The 16,023-nt window shown below is 46.6% G+C and overlaps 1 protein-coding gene across 8 annotated transcripts in view; it reads left to right on the top strand.

The window, feature by feature from the left end:
* The window catches only part of GATA4 (GATA binding protein 4), an 84,842-nt gene that overhangs the window by 28,523 nt on the left and 40,296 nt on the right, over nt 1-16,023 (top strand). For all 8 annotated transcript variants that reach the window (XM_074000227.1, XM_045397849.2, XM_074000228.1 and 5 more), the window contains exon 2: nt 2,769-3,865. In XM_074000227.1, the coding sequence (XP_073856328.1) occupies nt 3,250-3,865 (616 nt within the window). In that variant the 5' untranslated portion in view covers nt 2,769-3,249. The remainder of the gene's footprint in view (nt 1-2,768; nt 3,866-16,023) is intronic.

The following is a 16,023-nucleotide window of genomic DNA, read 5'->3' as shown; positions in this document are numbered from 1 at the left end:
GTGGTGGGGGACCCGCGGCCGATGGAAGCCCTGGGGTAGCGCGGCCCGCACCGCGGAGTTTGGGGAAGCCCCTCGGGGAAAGTGTTTCCTGTATTCCCAGAAAAGGAAGACAACCGAGAGCAGGTTTCAGGCTTTTTAAGAAAGCCTGGGGTGAGGAGGTGATGCTCCGCACATTGCTGTGTCTCCTCCCCGGCTGCGGCCGACTTGGTTGTGCCGGCTAGAGTGTGACCGTCCTCCTCGCTGCAGGCCCAGAGCGGAGGCGTAAGCCCAGGCCAGCGAGGAGTCTCCTGTAAAGGGACGGGTATATTTGGGCGCTTGCAATTCTCCCATTCTCAAAAACAGATCGGAAGAGGGCTGTTGGTTGATTCTTGAAAGGAGAGCGCATTTCCTGTTGGCCTGCGAATTTGGGGTGAACTGGGACAAGTGATCAGAAGGAGAGCAAAAACTCCCCGATTCTGGCAGCCTCAGGAGCTGCTGGGCTTTCTCCGGAGGTGCTGGGCTTTCTCCACCAACTGCAGGATCCAGGTTCAATTTCAGCAACTAGCCAGAGGCGTTTTCAAAGAGTAGCTAATTTCTTGTCTTTCCAGAAAGTTATAGAGGGGTATTTTCTCCACCTTCTATTGTTGTAGTAATTCAACTCAGGCAATGTATCAGCCATTTGAAAAGGCAGAGAATGTGATAAAGACAAATATTAGATTCATGACATTTTTTGCGTCTACATTTTAAAGTCTGCAAGTTGCTACCTATGTGTATACTGAAAGTTGGATTATAAAATTCTAAATCTCCTTTCTTTGCCAACGTTATGAGAGAAAAAATATTACATTATCTTGAAGAACTGCAGGAGTTGAGTATTCCAGAAAATGCAATGAAATAGGTCAGCTACTTGATTTAAAAGTCAAATACTGGATCTTTTATTAAGATAAACTCATAATTCTTTAACTTTATTTTCAAAGGGAAAAGTTGGTGACCTCAGGTCAATTTTTTATCTATTCTCTAACCAAACTTGCTGGAATGAACTATTCGCCAAACCAATAGTTTATTGCATATTTTGAAAGCAAATAAGCTTTTAGGAGTTACCATGTGATTATATAATACAATACAGTACTATTAATTCCATTATTATTACTAGTGATGTTTCAAACAAGGTGAAAAGCATTATGTGGTGTGTATTAAAGATTCCATTTCCAGATTTTACAGTAATAAAGATGATCATTTATTATAGTACATACATCTGAGGTACTTTCTTGTGTTACATTAGAAATCTGTAGTAATAGTCAACTGTGTTTTAGAACTTTCTTTTTGCCTGTTAGGACAGTTTTATAAAAATCTGTTATAAGTGTTTTACAAATATTAATTTATAATCCTCACTCCTAAGCTTCATGATGACTCTACAAAATAGGTGCCTTTAATATTTGCATTTTGCAGATGAGGAAACTGAGGCACAGAGAGGCCAAGTAATTTGTCTAAGGGTATTTATTCCATAAGTGTCAGAGCCTGGATTCAGTATATAGTTAATATTCTTGTAAATCTACTATTGAAATAAAAAAGAAATATTTGTCGGGAGTAGTTGCCTTTTCTTAAAGAGAGAAATGGAGTGTGCTGGACAGCTTCAAGCCCCTGGAGCCCTGCTGATCCCATCCCCTTCCCCCACCCCTTCTGATTGTACTTTGATCTTAGACAAGTTTCAGAACTTTCCAGTGCTTCAGTTCCCTCTTGTAAAATGAGGAGAGACACCTGTACAATGAGTAGAGTTGTAGAGAAAAAGACCTGGAGGTAATTCAGACAGCAGGTAATTCAGAAAGTGGAGCTCTTGTTTTATCCTGATAGCAAAAATTGCCTGATAGCAAAACGCAGGATGCTGGGAAGTATATAATCAAGTTCCACAAACTGCTCTTTCCCCAAGCGTCCACCTTGGTGTTATGATTCTGCTTATGGGTGGACTTGTGATTCTATATGAAGAACCCATTCAGTGAATTAGAATGGTACAGTGCGTTATTCTGTAGAGCGACATTGTACATTCTTCTCACTTTTCTGGTTCTGATATACAATTTGCAAAACAACTAAATTATAACTATTTGCAAGAAACCTGTAACTTGTCCGATTTGACGTCCACATGGTATAGTGTATGGATGAGGGTTTCACAACCCTCTTCATGAGGCTTAGCAGACACCGTTGTTCATTTATAAACATTTGGACTCTACTTCTGTTTTGTCTTTTGTGTTTGTTTGTTTTTTTGTTTTGTTTTAATTACAAACAAAAGTTTGCTAGGTTGTTGTTTTGTATAAAGTTTGTCCTTGTCCCCTCAAGGACAATCTAAAGTTCTTTCTAGGTCAGTAATGCTTGGGGAGAGATGGGGGAACGGAGGAGATGAGAGATTTCTTGGGTCCCAGGCACTCTGCATGAACCCCAAACTTTTGGGCTTACACTTACAAAAGTATGCTTGCAGAATAAGGTAACATTAAAGTCCTTCCTGACAAGCAATACAAAAATAATTGACCAAGATCACAACCAATAACTGCACGCCCAAGACCCGGGAAGCCCCTGGTCCCTGGGGCGCCTCTCCCCAGGCTTGCCTGGGCCGCCTGACCCAACGCCTGGACAAAACAAAGGCCCCTGCTTCCCGGCACCGCGGGGCCTCCGGAGCTGGACCCCCAAACCCCCATGGCGACTTCGATTGCAGCGTGGAAGAAGAAACCACGCAAGTGGAGAGTGGGTTCTGAAAGCTCTGGGATGAACCGCCCTCTCTCTTTTTCTCATTCCTCCTTTAGGACCCTGGCTGCAGCGAGGAGGAAGGAGCCAGCCTGGCCCTCTGCCTTGGAGCCAGCCTAGCAGCTTCTGCGCCCGTGGCCGCAGGTGTCCTGGAGTCCTCTCGGCTTGACGAGTGGGGGACCCGAAGGCCCGTGCGCCACCTCCAGGCTTGGACGCTGCCCTCCATCTTCTGCCCCCAGTAGGTGCTCCGGACCTCCAGGCCCTGGGGTGAATTCAGCTGCTCCTGCATCACCTTCCGGAACCACCAAAAATTCAAATTGGGATTTTCCGGAGTAAACAAGAACCTAGAGTCTTTTGCTCAATGCTGGATTTAATACGTATATATTTTTAAGCGATTTGGTTTTTTCCCCTTTGATTTTTGATCTTCGTGACAGTTCCTCCCACGCATATTATTGTTGTTGCAGTCGTTTTTTCTCCCCGCGTGGCTCCTTGACCTGCGAGGGAGAAGGAGGACCCCGAAGCCGGGAGCTCTCAGGGGCGATGTACCAGAGCCTGGCGATGGCCGCCAACCACGGGCCGCCCCCCGGTGCCTACGAGGCGGGCGGCCCCGGCGCCTTCATGCACGGCGCGGGCGCCGCGTCCTCGCCGGTCTACGTGCCAACGCCCCGGGTGCCCTCCTCAGTGCTGGGCCTGTCCTACCTCCAGGGCGGAGGTGCAGGATCTGCGTCCGGAGGCGCCGCGGGCGGCAGCTCTGGTGCGGCCGCGTCTGGTGCGGGGCCAGGGACCCAGCAGGGCAGCCCAGGCTGGAGCCAGGCGGGAGCCGACGGAGCCGCCTACACCCCGCCGCCGGTGTCGCCGCGCTTCTCCTTCCCGGGGACCACCGGGTCCCTGGCGGCCGCCGCTGCTGCCGCCGCGGCCCGGGAAGCTGCGGCCTACAGCAGTGGCGGCGGAGCGGCTGGCGCGGGCCTGGCTGGCCGCGAGCAGTACGGGCGCGCCGGCTTCGCGAGCTCCTACTCCAGCCCCTACCCGGCCTACATGGCCGACGTGGGCGCGTCCTGGGCCGCGGCCGCCGCCGCCTCCGCCGGCCCCTTCGACAGCCCGGTCCTGCACAGCCTGCCCGGCCGGGCCAACCCCGCCGCCCGGCACCCCAATCTCGGTGAGTAGGAGCGCGAGGGCTGGGGGCGTGGGAGCCGGGGCAGAGGCCGTCTTGAGCCCGGTCTAGGGCCTCTTGTTTTTCCACGAACGCCTTCGTTGGGCTGGGGATGGTGCTTGACTACCTCGAGTTTCCAGGGAAGGCAGAAGCCAGTGCGGGGCTGGCGACATCACAGCCCCAGGAGATCGGCTTCTGTGCAGTGGGCCGGACCTGCCAGCTGGGGCCTCTTCTGAGACGGTGGCAGGGTCGGAGTGCGGCCTGCCCGCCATCCCGGGCATCGGCCGTGGCCACGCCGCGCTGTGGGTGACGCGGGAGGACAGCGGGCTCCTTGGAGAGCCGGGGGCAGCGGCCTGAGATCCCCTCGTGGATGGTGCTGTCGATTGCTGGGTTTCTGCGCCCATTTCCTCCCCACCCGCCCTCGGGCCTCCGCAGGGAACCGATTACAACGGTTTGGACCTTAGACCTTCTGGGCCATTTGGTGGCCCAGTTGGAGGATCCCTCGGGGTGGCTGATGATTTTCCCGTCGGGGGTCTCACACCCAGAACAAAGGAGGGATGGACAAAGGAGACGCCGGGGAGATGAGCGGAACTGGAGCGGGCACCTTGCGGGTGGCACTGGCCCAGTGCGTGGGAGCATCATGCCGGCGGGTGCGGGGGGAACACAGGGACCCCAAACGGGCTTGTTTATGACGCCCGAGTTAAATGGAGACTTTGCAGTCGCTTGCACGCGTGGAGCCTTCTCTTCTCGCGTGGGCCAGGGTTGGAAATAACCATTGTGGTAGGTTCCATACAGTGTTTGCATCGGATGTCAGACGGGGAGGAACGGCAAACGTGTCTCAATGTCCACTGATTCACAAATAATCCCAGGGGCAGCGGGATCTGAGAAGGGGCCTGGGTACACGGGCTAGGGAAGAAAGGGAAGTGGCAATCCCTAGTTCAAAATGCAAACGACCTCTGCAATTTCGGGAAAGGACGGAGGAGGGAGTTTGAATTGAGCCCACCCTGTGGGGGAGGGGAAGCCCGGACTTGAGAAGCAAAGCTCGCGTTTATTGACCACCTACTAAGTGCTAAATCCTTCTGCATTTGTTCTCACTTTGAAGAGTAAAGGCTGCCCCTGCCAGGTTTCCAATCTTGGGCTGGCTCCGATAAGGGCCCGGGCTTTGAAGGGCTTTTAAATTATTCTCTGGCTCTGGGTGGCCAGGGAAGGTCCCCGGGTGTGCAGCCGAATACACATCGCCGGCAAACTGATTAACCCTGGAAGTGGCGCCGAGGCCCGGTCTGTGGCTCTTGGTGTTCCCCTCCCCCTCATCCCTCTTGGGGGAGCCAGACGGCAACCCCCAGGGGAGGAGGGGCCCGGCCGAGCCTCGCAGCGACCTTTGCTAGATTGGGCGGCGACATCTCCACACAATGGCGCCCGCAGGCGGGAGTGCGGGGCGGGGCGGGGCGCCCTGGCCTTGCGCGCTTACAGGGTCCTCTCCAGGGCCCTCTGGGGTCTCTGACTTAAAATAGGGAGGACTGGGTCAGGAGATCGAGACCATCCTGGCCAATATGTTGAAACCCCGCCTCTACTAAAATACAAAAAAAAAAAAAAAAAAAATAGCCGGTAGTGGTGGCACGCGCCTGTAGTCCCAGCTACTTGGGAGGCTGAGACAGGAGAATCGCCTGAACCCGGGAGATGGAAGTTGCAGTGAGCCGAGATCGCGCCACTGCACTCCAGCCTGGCGACAGAGCAAGACTCCGTCTCAAAAAAAAAAAAAAAAAAAATAGGAGGACTGGTCCAGGGAGAGTTTGCTTTGTAACCCCGATAATCCTGGAGGGGATTTGGTGTTTGGTTAAGCAAAAGAGAGTTCAAAATCGTGAGTTACATCCAGCAGTGTAAAAACGAAATATCGGCAGGGCGCGGTGGCTCACACCTGTAATCTCAGCACTTTGGGAGGCCCAGGCGGGCGGATCACGAGGTCAGGAGTTCCTGGCCAATGTGGTGAAACCCCATCTCTACTAAAAATACAAAAATTAGCTAGGTGTGGTGGCGCTTGCCTGTAGTCCCAATTACTTCGGAGGCTGAGGTAGGAGAGTCGCTTGAACCCCGGAGGTGGAGGTTGCAGTGAGCCGAGATTGCTCCACTGCACTCCAGGCCTGGCGACAGAGGGAGACTCCGTCCGTCTCAAAACAAACAACCCCCCCCCCAAAAAAAATCCCGAAATACCATGTGAGTGTGCACACAGGATTCAGATTTTAAAATGTCAGTCATGCCATGTGTCATGCCATGTAGAGGCTGCTGCTGAAGTGATGTTTCCCAAATTCCTGTGTCAGCAAATGGCAAGCTGACCTCCCGGAGCGTCTCTCTGCCAAGAACTGCCACCTGCCTTCTCTGGGCTCTTCCCGGATAGTTTATGAAGTCCACAGCCTTTGAGTCTGGCCTAGAGGGTGGATTTTCTCTTCCACACGCAGCCAAGTGTTTTAGGAGAGGTGTAACTCTGTGAGGGAACACAGGGCATGTTGAACTTGTTGGCATTCATAGCTTCAGCGTGTTCTGCAGGTGGCACTTACATAAAAGCAACTGAAGTTAAAAGCAATGCATGTGGTCAGGCGCCCAGGCTCATGTCTGTAATCCCAGCACTTTGGGAGGCTGAGGGGGGAGGATCATTTGAGGCCAAGAGCTTGAGGTGAGCCTGGGCAACATAGTGAGACCCCATCCCTACAAAACATTTTTAAAAATTAGTCAGGCATGGGGTTGTGTGCCTGTAGTCCCAGCCTCGGAAGCTGAGGTAGGAGGATCACATGAGCTCGAGGCCACTGCACTCCAACCTGAGTGACAGAGTGAGACCTGTCTCAAAAAAAAAAAAGCCAGTGCAAGTGAATGTGCTTTTTATATGTTCTTCCCATCACTTGGGCTCTCCTACCTGCCTGGCAGCTTTAGTGAGGTCCAGCATCACGTACTAGCTGACCCTGAGGGATGGAGGGAAGATGAGAATCGACCCCAGCATTCTAAGGAGTTGCCACTGAGCCCTAAGATGGCCAGACAGTGTGGTGGGAGGAGCACAGGGTTTTAAAGTTGGGCAAACCTAGATTCAGTTCCAGGAGCCTCGTGTCATCTTGGGCAAGTTACTTACCTCTCTTGGTCTCACCTCTTTTTCTGTAAAATGGGATCATCGTAACTTTTTTTAGTGTTGCCTTAAATTAGAAAAATAAGGTAATACTTGTGAAGAATTTGGCTTTGGCCCTTCATAAATGATGGTTATTTTATTGAATAGCCACTCACTATCATGCAGAGTTACCAATTTTGCTGGTGTACCCAGGACTGAGGGTTTTCCTGGAATGTGGGTTTGTTAGTGGTAAACCTGGGACAGTCCCCAGTGAACACAGACTGTTGGACACTCAGTAAAATGGTGCATGACCCATCGTTGCAGTTCAGTAACTGCAGAAGACAAAGGAGAAACAGCAGAGGAGAAGCAGCTGAGAGCAAAGGAGAAGCAGCATTCTTCTTCCCTCTGCTGAGACTCCAGAAGTTGTCACTTAAGTGCTGCCATCTGCATTTGGTATTGAAGGGTGAGGAAGAGATTGTCAGGAATTTTTTTAAAAAAGAAATATTAGGCCGGGCGCGGTGGCTCACGCCTGTAATCCCAGCACTTTGGGAGGCCGAGGTGGATAGATCACGAAGTCAGGAGATGGAGACCATCCTGGCAAACACGATGAAACCCCGTCTCTACTAAAACATACAAAAAATCAACCGGGCGTGGTAGCCAGCGTCTGTAGTCCCAGCTACTTGGGATGCTGAGGCAGGAGAATGGCATGAACCCGAGAGGCGGAGCTTGCAGTGAGCCCAGATGGCGCCACTGCACTGCAGCCTGGGTGGCAGAGCGAGATTCCATCTCAAAAAATATATATATATATTGACCATTTTATAAGGAAAAAAAAGAAAAAGAAAAAGAGGCCAGGCACAGTGGCTCACACCTGTGATCCCACCCTTTGGGAGGCTGAGGTGGGAGGATTGCTTGAGCTCAGGAGCTTGAGATAAGCCTGGACAACATAGTGAGAGCACATCTCTAAAAAAAAAAGAAAAAAAAAATTAGCTGGGCATGGTAATGCATGCATGTAACTCCAGCAACTCAGGAGGCTGAAGTGGGAGGATCATTTGAGTCAGGGAGGTTGATTGAGGCTGCAGTGAGCCATGATCGCACCACCGTACTCCTACCTAGAGAACAGAGCAAAGACACTGTCTCGAAAAAAGAAAAAGAAAGGATATACTCTACTTTACTAATATGTTGTGTAGCACCATGAAATAATACAATGCAACCTGGCCTTTGGTTTAAATAATATACTTGTCACTATAAGTAAAACTATACAGACTAATTCACCCTTAACTTGGAATCTGTTTTTAATTTCAATGAGGAGAAATAAGAGAACGTTTTTATTTTTCTATGTAACTGCTGTAGTTTTAACAGTATCTTGCCATAGTTCTTATGTTGGTTATTTGAATAGGGCAAAAATCAAAATAATAAAAGTTAACAGGGGCCTCTGTAAAGCCCTGAACTTAGGTTGGAAGAAGTAAGTGTGGCCTGATTGCAATGTACGTGAACTTTAATTCACTCCAAGTCCCATATGAGCTATGACCCTAAAACAACTGTTAAAATCATTAATTAGACTGCATGAATGGAATTAGGTGACCTTACTGAGGGCAGGTACAGAGTCTTGCTCATATTTAAGTGCCTGGCACATGTTGGGCACTTAGCAAATATTTGCGTAGGGATCTTGGTGGTAATTGCCCCAGGACTCTGCCCTGCCTGGGTCCAACCACAGAGAACGGCTGCGGGAGTCCATTAAGAAGCAAACTGGAGAGCCCTAGGGGAAGGGTGGGCAGGATGGAAGCAGGTTCTGGAAACTTCAGGGAACCCCTGGTGGAAAGTAGGGCTTTTAGGCTGGAGAAGTCACTGAGTGGATAAAAGTAAGATGGAGTATGACTGTGTCCAAATTTCTAAAAATAAAAAATAAAATAAAATAAAAAGACCATGGCCTTTTACCTCTGTGTTACTGAAGGTGAGCGGTATTAGATGCGAGAACACTCCTAGATGATTGTGGTTGTGTGGAAATGCAATATGGAATATGACTTGTGTTCATCATAAACTCCTGGGCGCTGGAAGCACCGTGGTGGAGGTCGGCGGACAGTTCTTGCCTTGCAGGGGCTAGGATCTGCATGCCTGTGAAACAGACGCAGCCGGAGAATGTAGCTGTTGCCTTTTAAAGAACCCAGTCACGGTGGTTACACTTGTATCTCCATATGGCAATGTTGTGGAGCTGTGCTCTTAAAATGGGATCTTTTATTGCGTGTACATTACACCTCAGTGAAGCTGATTTTTGTACCAGTTAATGCTTATGAGTACTTAAGGCTGAAAAGGAGACCGAAATGGAAATAGATTGTAAATATGGCTTGACGGATATACGGTGGTAGGTGTTACTGGAAAGGCTAGGAAAATAGATTTTACTATGGAATAACAATTATTTTGTGTAATGGAGAAATAAGCAATTATGATATTCTCCCAGGATTTCAAAAATTTTGAATCAGTTTTAGAGTCGATAAAAATAACAACACAATGCAATACATGTACAGTATATCACTGTGTTACCCAAACAATTTATTTAAAAGCAGTTTTGCCCCATTAGGGATGGAGTGGGGGCATTCAAAGTGTTCTCAGAGTTTGTTTATGGTACAGGTCAGTGAAAAACCCTGAAGTGTTTTCTGGATCTTTTGGGACCTGCTTATCAAGTACGCTAGTGGCTTTCAGAGTCGGCTCATTTGTGTGGGGAACTTTGTGAAACTGGAGAATGATTTGTCAGTCTTCAGGAAAACCAAAGTTGTTTAACTTTCTGGTTACCACCCTGAGCAGGTCAGTCAGAATTGGGGTTGGTCTGTGGTGCTAAGCTGGGAACGAATTAAATAAGGAAGGCGTGTTGGGGTAGCCAGGGGTGTGTCACTACCTCTAGTGAGCCCAATTGTGTCCCATCAAAAGGTCAGGCCACATTTGCTAGGCACTTTCTAAGCACTCAGGTGGAATGATGCCCGGGAGACAGTTCTAGATAACGTTTTATTCTGTATCCCTTCCCATTTCTTTTCTTACTTAAATGCACTAAGAAAACAAACATACTGAGGTGTGGGGAAACAGGAACTCTGATACCTGTGGGTGGGAGTGTAAATCGCTCTGACCTTTATGGAGAGTCTTTGGTGTAGTAGCCATAAAATTGCAAAGGAGACAGCCCTGACTCCGGAATTTTCATTTCTAGGGATTTGTTCCACAAATACACCGGCACATATTAATTTCAGTATTGCTCGTAATAACAAAATTGGAAATAATCTACACTTGCATCCTCAGGGGACTGTTTGTATGCACGTGGCACATAGAAACCATAAGCTATGTGGGCATAAAAATAATGAAGTTCATTATCTAATGTATGGAATCCTCACAAAGACATTTATAAATGCAGGAAGTGTATATAGCACTTTATTCTTTGTGTTAAAAAAAAAAAAGGAAGAAAAATATTATATTCACTTGAAAGTACAAAATCTCACAAGAAAGTTGTAACACAGATTTGCCTTTGGGGAGGAAAGCCGGTAGATGAGGGATACTGGTAGAAAAGGGACTTTCACTATGCATGCCTTGGAACTCTTTGAATTTTTTAACCACCTTAATCATTTTTATAGTCATTTCTGTGCTTCATTAATCCATTTAATAACAAGAAAACACATGTAACATACAGGGAAGTTAAAGTTAAGTTTAATCTAAAAATTTCAAATTATTGGCTGGGTGCAGTGGCTCACGCCTGTAATCCCAGCACTTTGGGAGGCCAAGGCGGGCGGATCATGAGATCAGGAGTTCAAGACCAGCCTGGCCAACGTGGTGAAACCCTGTCTCTACTAAAAATACAAAAATTAGCTGGACATGGTGGCACGTGCCTGTAATCCCAGCTGCTCAGGAGACTGAGGCAGGAGAACTGCTTGAACCCGGGAGTCGGAGGTTGCAGTGAGCCAAGATCACACCACTGCATTCCAGCCTGGGCAACAGAGCAAGACTCCATCTCGGGAAAAAAAATTCAAATCATCTTAGCCATTTTTAAGTATACAGTTCAGTAGTGTTAAGTATATTCGCATTGCTGTCTATCAGATCTTTAGAACTTAAACTCTGCCCATTAAAATACGACTCCCATTCCTCTCCACACCAGCCCCTGGTAACCCCCATTCTATTTTCTTTTTCTTATGAATTTGACTACTCTAGGGACCTCATACAAGTAGAATCATACAGTATTTGACCTTTTGTTTCTGGCTAATTTCACTTAACATAATGTCTTCATGATTCATCCGTGTTGTATCATGTGCCAGAATTTCCTTCCTTTTTAAGGCTGGATAATATTCCATTGTATGTGTAGACCACGTTTCATTTATCCATTCTTCCATGGATGGACACCTGACTTGCTTCTCCCTCTTGGCTATTGTGAATAATGCTGCTATGAACATGAGTATGCAAATGGAACCTTTTGAATATTGAAGGATGTGACTTTATTACCTATTTTTTTTTTTTTTTTTTTTGAGACGGAGTCTCGCTCTGTCGCCCAGGCTGGAGCGCAGTGGCCAGATCTCAGCTCACTGCAAGCTCCGCCTCCCGGGTTCACGCCATTCTCCTGCCTCAGCCTCCCTAGTAGCTGGGACTACAGGCGCCGCCACCTCGCCTGGCTAGTTTTTTGTATTTTTAAAGTAGAGACGGGGTTTCACCATGTTAGCCAGGCTGGTCTCGATCTCCTGACCTTGTGATCCGCCCGCCTCGGCCTCCCAAAGTGCTGGGATTACAGGCGTGAGCCACCGCGCCCGGCCTATATTACCTATTTTTAAAAACATGTTACACTAATGAAGTTTTTCAAAACAGATACATGGTATTCATGAATCAACTTCCTGAAAGCAGAGTTTTTTTTAAAAAAAGAAGATTCTGTATTGAGTGTTTGTGGATGTACAGGAAAACTGCTTTAAGGTATAGGCTGTTTTTTATTACATTTGTCTTTTGCCCATTCTTTTACAATTTTGGGGGTTTTCCTTTGTGCTCAAGCTTCCACAAGATTCTTAAAGGTAGATCAAAACCATCCCCAGTGACAATCCTGTACTTGGCTTTTGATTTTGCTTATCTCACAGGAGGTTGCTTTACTAAGAGTGGGGAGTCTCTCCTCCTGGTCTCGGTACTGGAGTAGATCGAAGTCAGCAATGGGCAGACACCCCAGCCCCACACTACTGTGGCTTCCCCACTTGTGGGCACAAACACTCACATATTAGGCAACGGTGACCTCTCCAGGTAGGCCGTTTTCCCTCAGTTATATTGGAGTCAGAACCTGCCTGAAAACCACTAACCGGCTGCAGTGGTGGGATTGTGTGAAGAACAAGTTACCTCCCTCCAGGGCAAAGTGATTCTTTTCAACAAATTTTAAGACAATTTAGTTATACTGAATTTAGAGCTGAAGCCAGTTGCAAATGTAGCTGCTTGTGTTTGCCTAAGAAAGAGGAAGTATGGTGGTTTTCCTTTCCTCGTTCCAGAAGGGGGCAATTCTTGCCGATGAGAGCTGCTGCTTTAAGAACTTGAAGCAACTTTTCTGACATCTGAGACTATTTGTCTTTTGGGAACTTATTTGTCCTAGTCTGCTTGCAGAACCAGCTGATAAGGCTCTCTTGGGAAGGAGTATCGCTCTGCTATATTGACCTCTTGTAGACCATGACATGGCCCCATGTACCATACAACATAAACCGGTTACGAAGACTAATTTAATGGCTATCTCTAGAGCTACTCTTTTGTCACCTTCTAAAGAAGACAGGGAAGAGAATATGAATGGGGTTATCATAGGAATAATCTTGAATCTGTTTTGATTTATACAAAGTACATTTATAAATTTTGGTACATTCATGTTTGGATACTGGCTAACAACTTTTTAGGGAGAGTAGCCTGTATCTTGCATGACATTCCATTGAACAGTAAGGTGGATCCCCGTCAATGAAGAAATCATCTGATGCCAGGGACTTTGACGTCTTTCTCCAAGAGGTAGATATGATGATCTCTGTTTTGCTGAAAAGGAAGCTGATACCCAGGAAGAGGCTGTAATCTCAGGTCCCCATGGGTAGTAACAGCCCTGGTTTGGAACCCAGTAATTCCAACCTGCAGGATTGTACTTTCCCCCTTTCCCCACATTTTGCATTTGCCAGATCTGATATGAGGGCACTTAGCTCTTCAGAACCAGAAGCTATGTGTGATTGAAGAGCTCTATTAAAACCTTAGGATTTTCCATGACTTGTCGCTCCCATCCGCTTCCTCTCCCCAGGGTAGCTTCTTGTCTGAGTTTCCGTTTGCTTCCCACCAATCACTGTCTCTCTAGGACCAATGTCGTCCTAAGGTCCCTTCTGTATCAAAGTGCAGAGCCTGCAGTTGAGGAATGCAATGTTAGGAATCCCAGTGTTGCACAAACTTCCTTTTTAGCCCTTGGATTCTGGTGTGCAGAGAACGAAAGAGACTTGCCGGGATTGAGACCCTTCCAGTGAGAGGATTCTCCTAACTCTGGGGGAACTGTTGACTGCTTAAGAGCAAAACCATATGGCTCACTCAAAAATCCCTTTCCAAAGAGAAATCTATAACTGACCTCTCTGTCTTCCCTTTTCTCTGAAGATTTCAAATATATTTGTGGTAAAAGCAGAGAAAGAAAAGGAGAAAAGCACAATAAAAGCACAATAATGATGATTTTAGTAAAGATGAGAATAGGGGCATGGATCAAGACAGTGGCTTAAACCCCAGGCAGGAAAAGTCCCGTGGAATTGGTCTGAACTGAACTCAGCAGCCCATCAGTGGAAGTTTTCTTGTTTCTGGCAGGTGGCCTGTGCTTTTATCTGTTACTGCTCTGTAATCAGAATTGAGCCACAATATTCAAGCTTCTTATCTGAATGATGGGAATTTGGTTTTCTGGCCTTCTGCATTTTGCAGGACCCAAGAATTGACTTGATGTTTTAAAATACATTTTTCCTCCAAAGGAGGAGTATAATCCAGACAGGTGGGCCATTCTGTGTGTTTAAAGGCACTGAAAAGCCTCTGCAAGTAAAATTTGAGGCTGTCTGTAACCCACATTGAATTGTTACAGATATGTTTTATTTTGGAGGATGAAAAATCAAGAAGTTACTACCACAGTTTGGTGGGAATTTTGAATTTTGAAGTTTTCCTTTGTACTCAAGCTTCCTCAAGATTCTTCCATGCAGATCAAAGCCATGGGTTTGGGGATCCCCTAATCGCAAATCCAGTTTTGCTTCTTAAAATCTAATTCAGTCCTTAAGTTATTTTTTAAATTTTCCTTTCTACTCCCCAGTTTAAATTTCCATTTCTACTTCTAGAAATCCAGTCAAACCTTATCACCTCCATTTAGAACTGATCAATAGCAACTGGTGAGCAGGTTAATTATAATCGCAGAATAAACGCTGAAGTCTCAAAGTTCACCACTTTTGCAATGTTTCCAAACCCCTCGGGACCATGCCAGGCGGCGCTCATTGACCCATTCCGAGCAGGTGTGGGAGTTTGAACCAGGGGCAGACAATCGGATCTGATTCAAACAACTCAATTTGGTTTCTTATCTAGAGGTTTTCCTATCTTACGATGTCTGTCATTTCAGATAAAAAAGAGTTCATCAATTGAGCTAGGAAATGGCAAGTTACATTTTATTCTGATAAAAGTTTTCTAGTTGTTGTTTTATCAGCTTGGGTTGAAATCGTGTCTCTGTCAAGGTCTGCAGTGACCTTTTCAGATATTTTATCAGGTATTAGGTGGGGGAGTCCTGTTTTTTTCTTTCTTTGACCTAGAAAAGAATGACCTGACTTCCAAGATCATAAATCAAACCAGGTAAAGAGAGGCAATAATACAGGTTGCCCCTCAAAATTGAGTAGGCGGGGAAAACAAACAACAAATAAAACCTTTCCCTAGCATTTAGGGAGAACTTAACTTGACCCTAAATAAAGAATGTGGTTCCCACGGAGTGCACAGATATAGGAAAATACTGCTTATTTTAAAAAAAGAAAATGTTTTCCAGGCCAAAAATGGCTTCAGAAAAACACGTAGTATTTTTTTTTCAAGTAGTATCAGGGAAACTTCTTTCTTTTGTCAAACTCAATGAATATTTATTACAGAAAAATGAAAAACTCACATAAACCAATGTGAAAATAATTGGTAATCTTACCATCCAAAGATAACCACTGTTAGGCATTAATCCTTGACTTTTAGTTATCATACATATACAGGCATGTGTATAACTACATTATTAAGTAGTCATAAAAGTTACTGCTTAAAGTCATTTCAGCACTGATGGCAGTTTCTGTAAAATTAGTGACCCAGAGTGGATCCTTAAACCCTGAAGACATTTTTAAATAAAGCAGAAATGAGAAATTGACCAGCGCTGTCAATAACAGCCGAATGGAAGAGATGGGTGTAAAAATATGTTTTTCAATCTTATGGTATATCATTTATAGCCACTTTAAAACTAAAGCATATTTGTAAGTTTTAAATTAGGGTCTTTGAAGGGAGGTGTCCCCAGGATGTGTGATTTAGAAGTCCTCACTGGGGAACGGGAGTTGCAGCGCTCAATTTGCCATTTGAAAAGGGGTGACCCGAGATCCCAGCAGCCGCAGGGAGGTGAAAGCACGTTGGTCTGGCGCGGAGAAACCCTGGGCTCCTCTCCCAGACCCTTGTCTTCCTGCCATGTGACTCACTGTGCCTCTCTCTGCTTGTGTGGCCATTTGTAAGGTGAAGAAATCAGGCCAGGTACAGCTGTGGGGAGGACTGCTCTACTGCCCTTTGGAGATGTTTGAAATCCAGTGTCTTCCCGCATGCCCTGTGATAGCCGTTCAGGCTGACTTTGTCTTTCCCGGTACCACAGAGAGTCACATTAACAGTAAGCCTTCCTGCGCCTGCGTGGACATCAAACTCAAATTCATCCTTGCCTGTGTCAGGCAGGTTTCCATGGCTGCCTGCCTCGTTTTAAGCAACTCTGTGAAATCTTGGGTTTGATGAACTCATCTTTTCTTTTTACCTTTTATTTTAGGTTTGGGGGTGCATGTACAGGTTTATTACATAGGTTAACTCTTGTCACGGGGGTTTGTTGTACAGA

This window comes from Macaca fascicularis, chromosome 8, assembly GCF_037993035.2.
Source record: "Macaca fascicularis isolate 582-1 chromosome 8, T2T-MFA8v1.1".
Classification (NCBI taxonomy): domain Eukaryota; kingdom Metazoa; phylum Chordata; class Mammalia; order Primates; family Cercopithecidae; genus Macaca; species Macaca fascicularis.
This window is presented reverse-complemented; position numbering and strand designations above follow the sequence as displayed.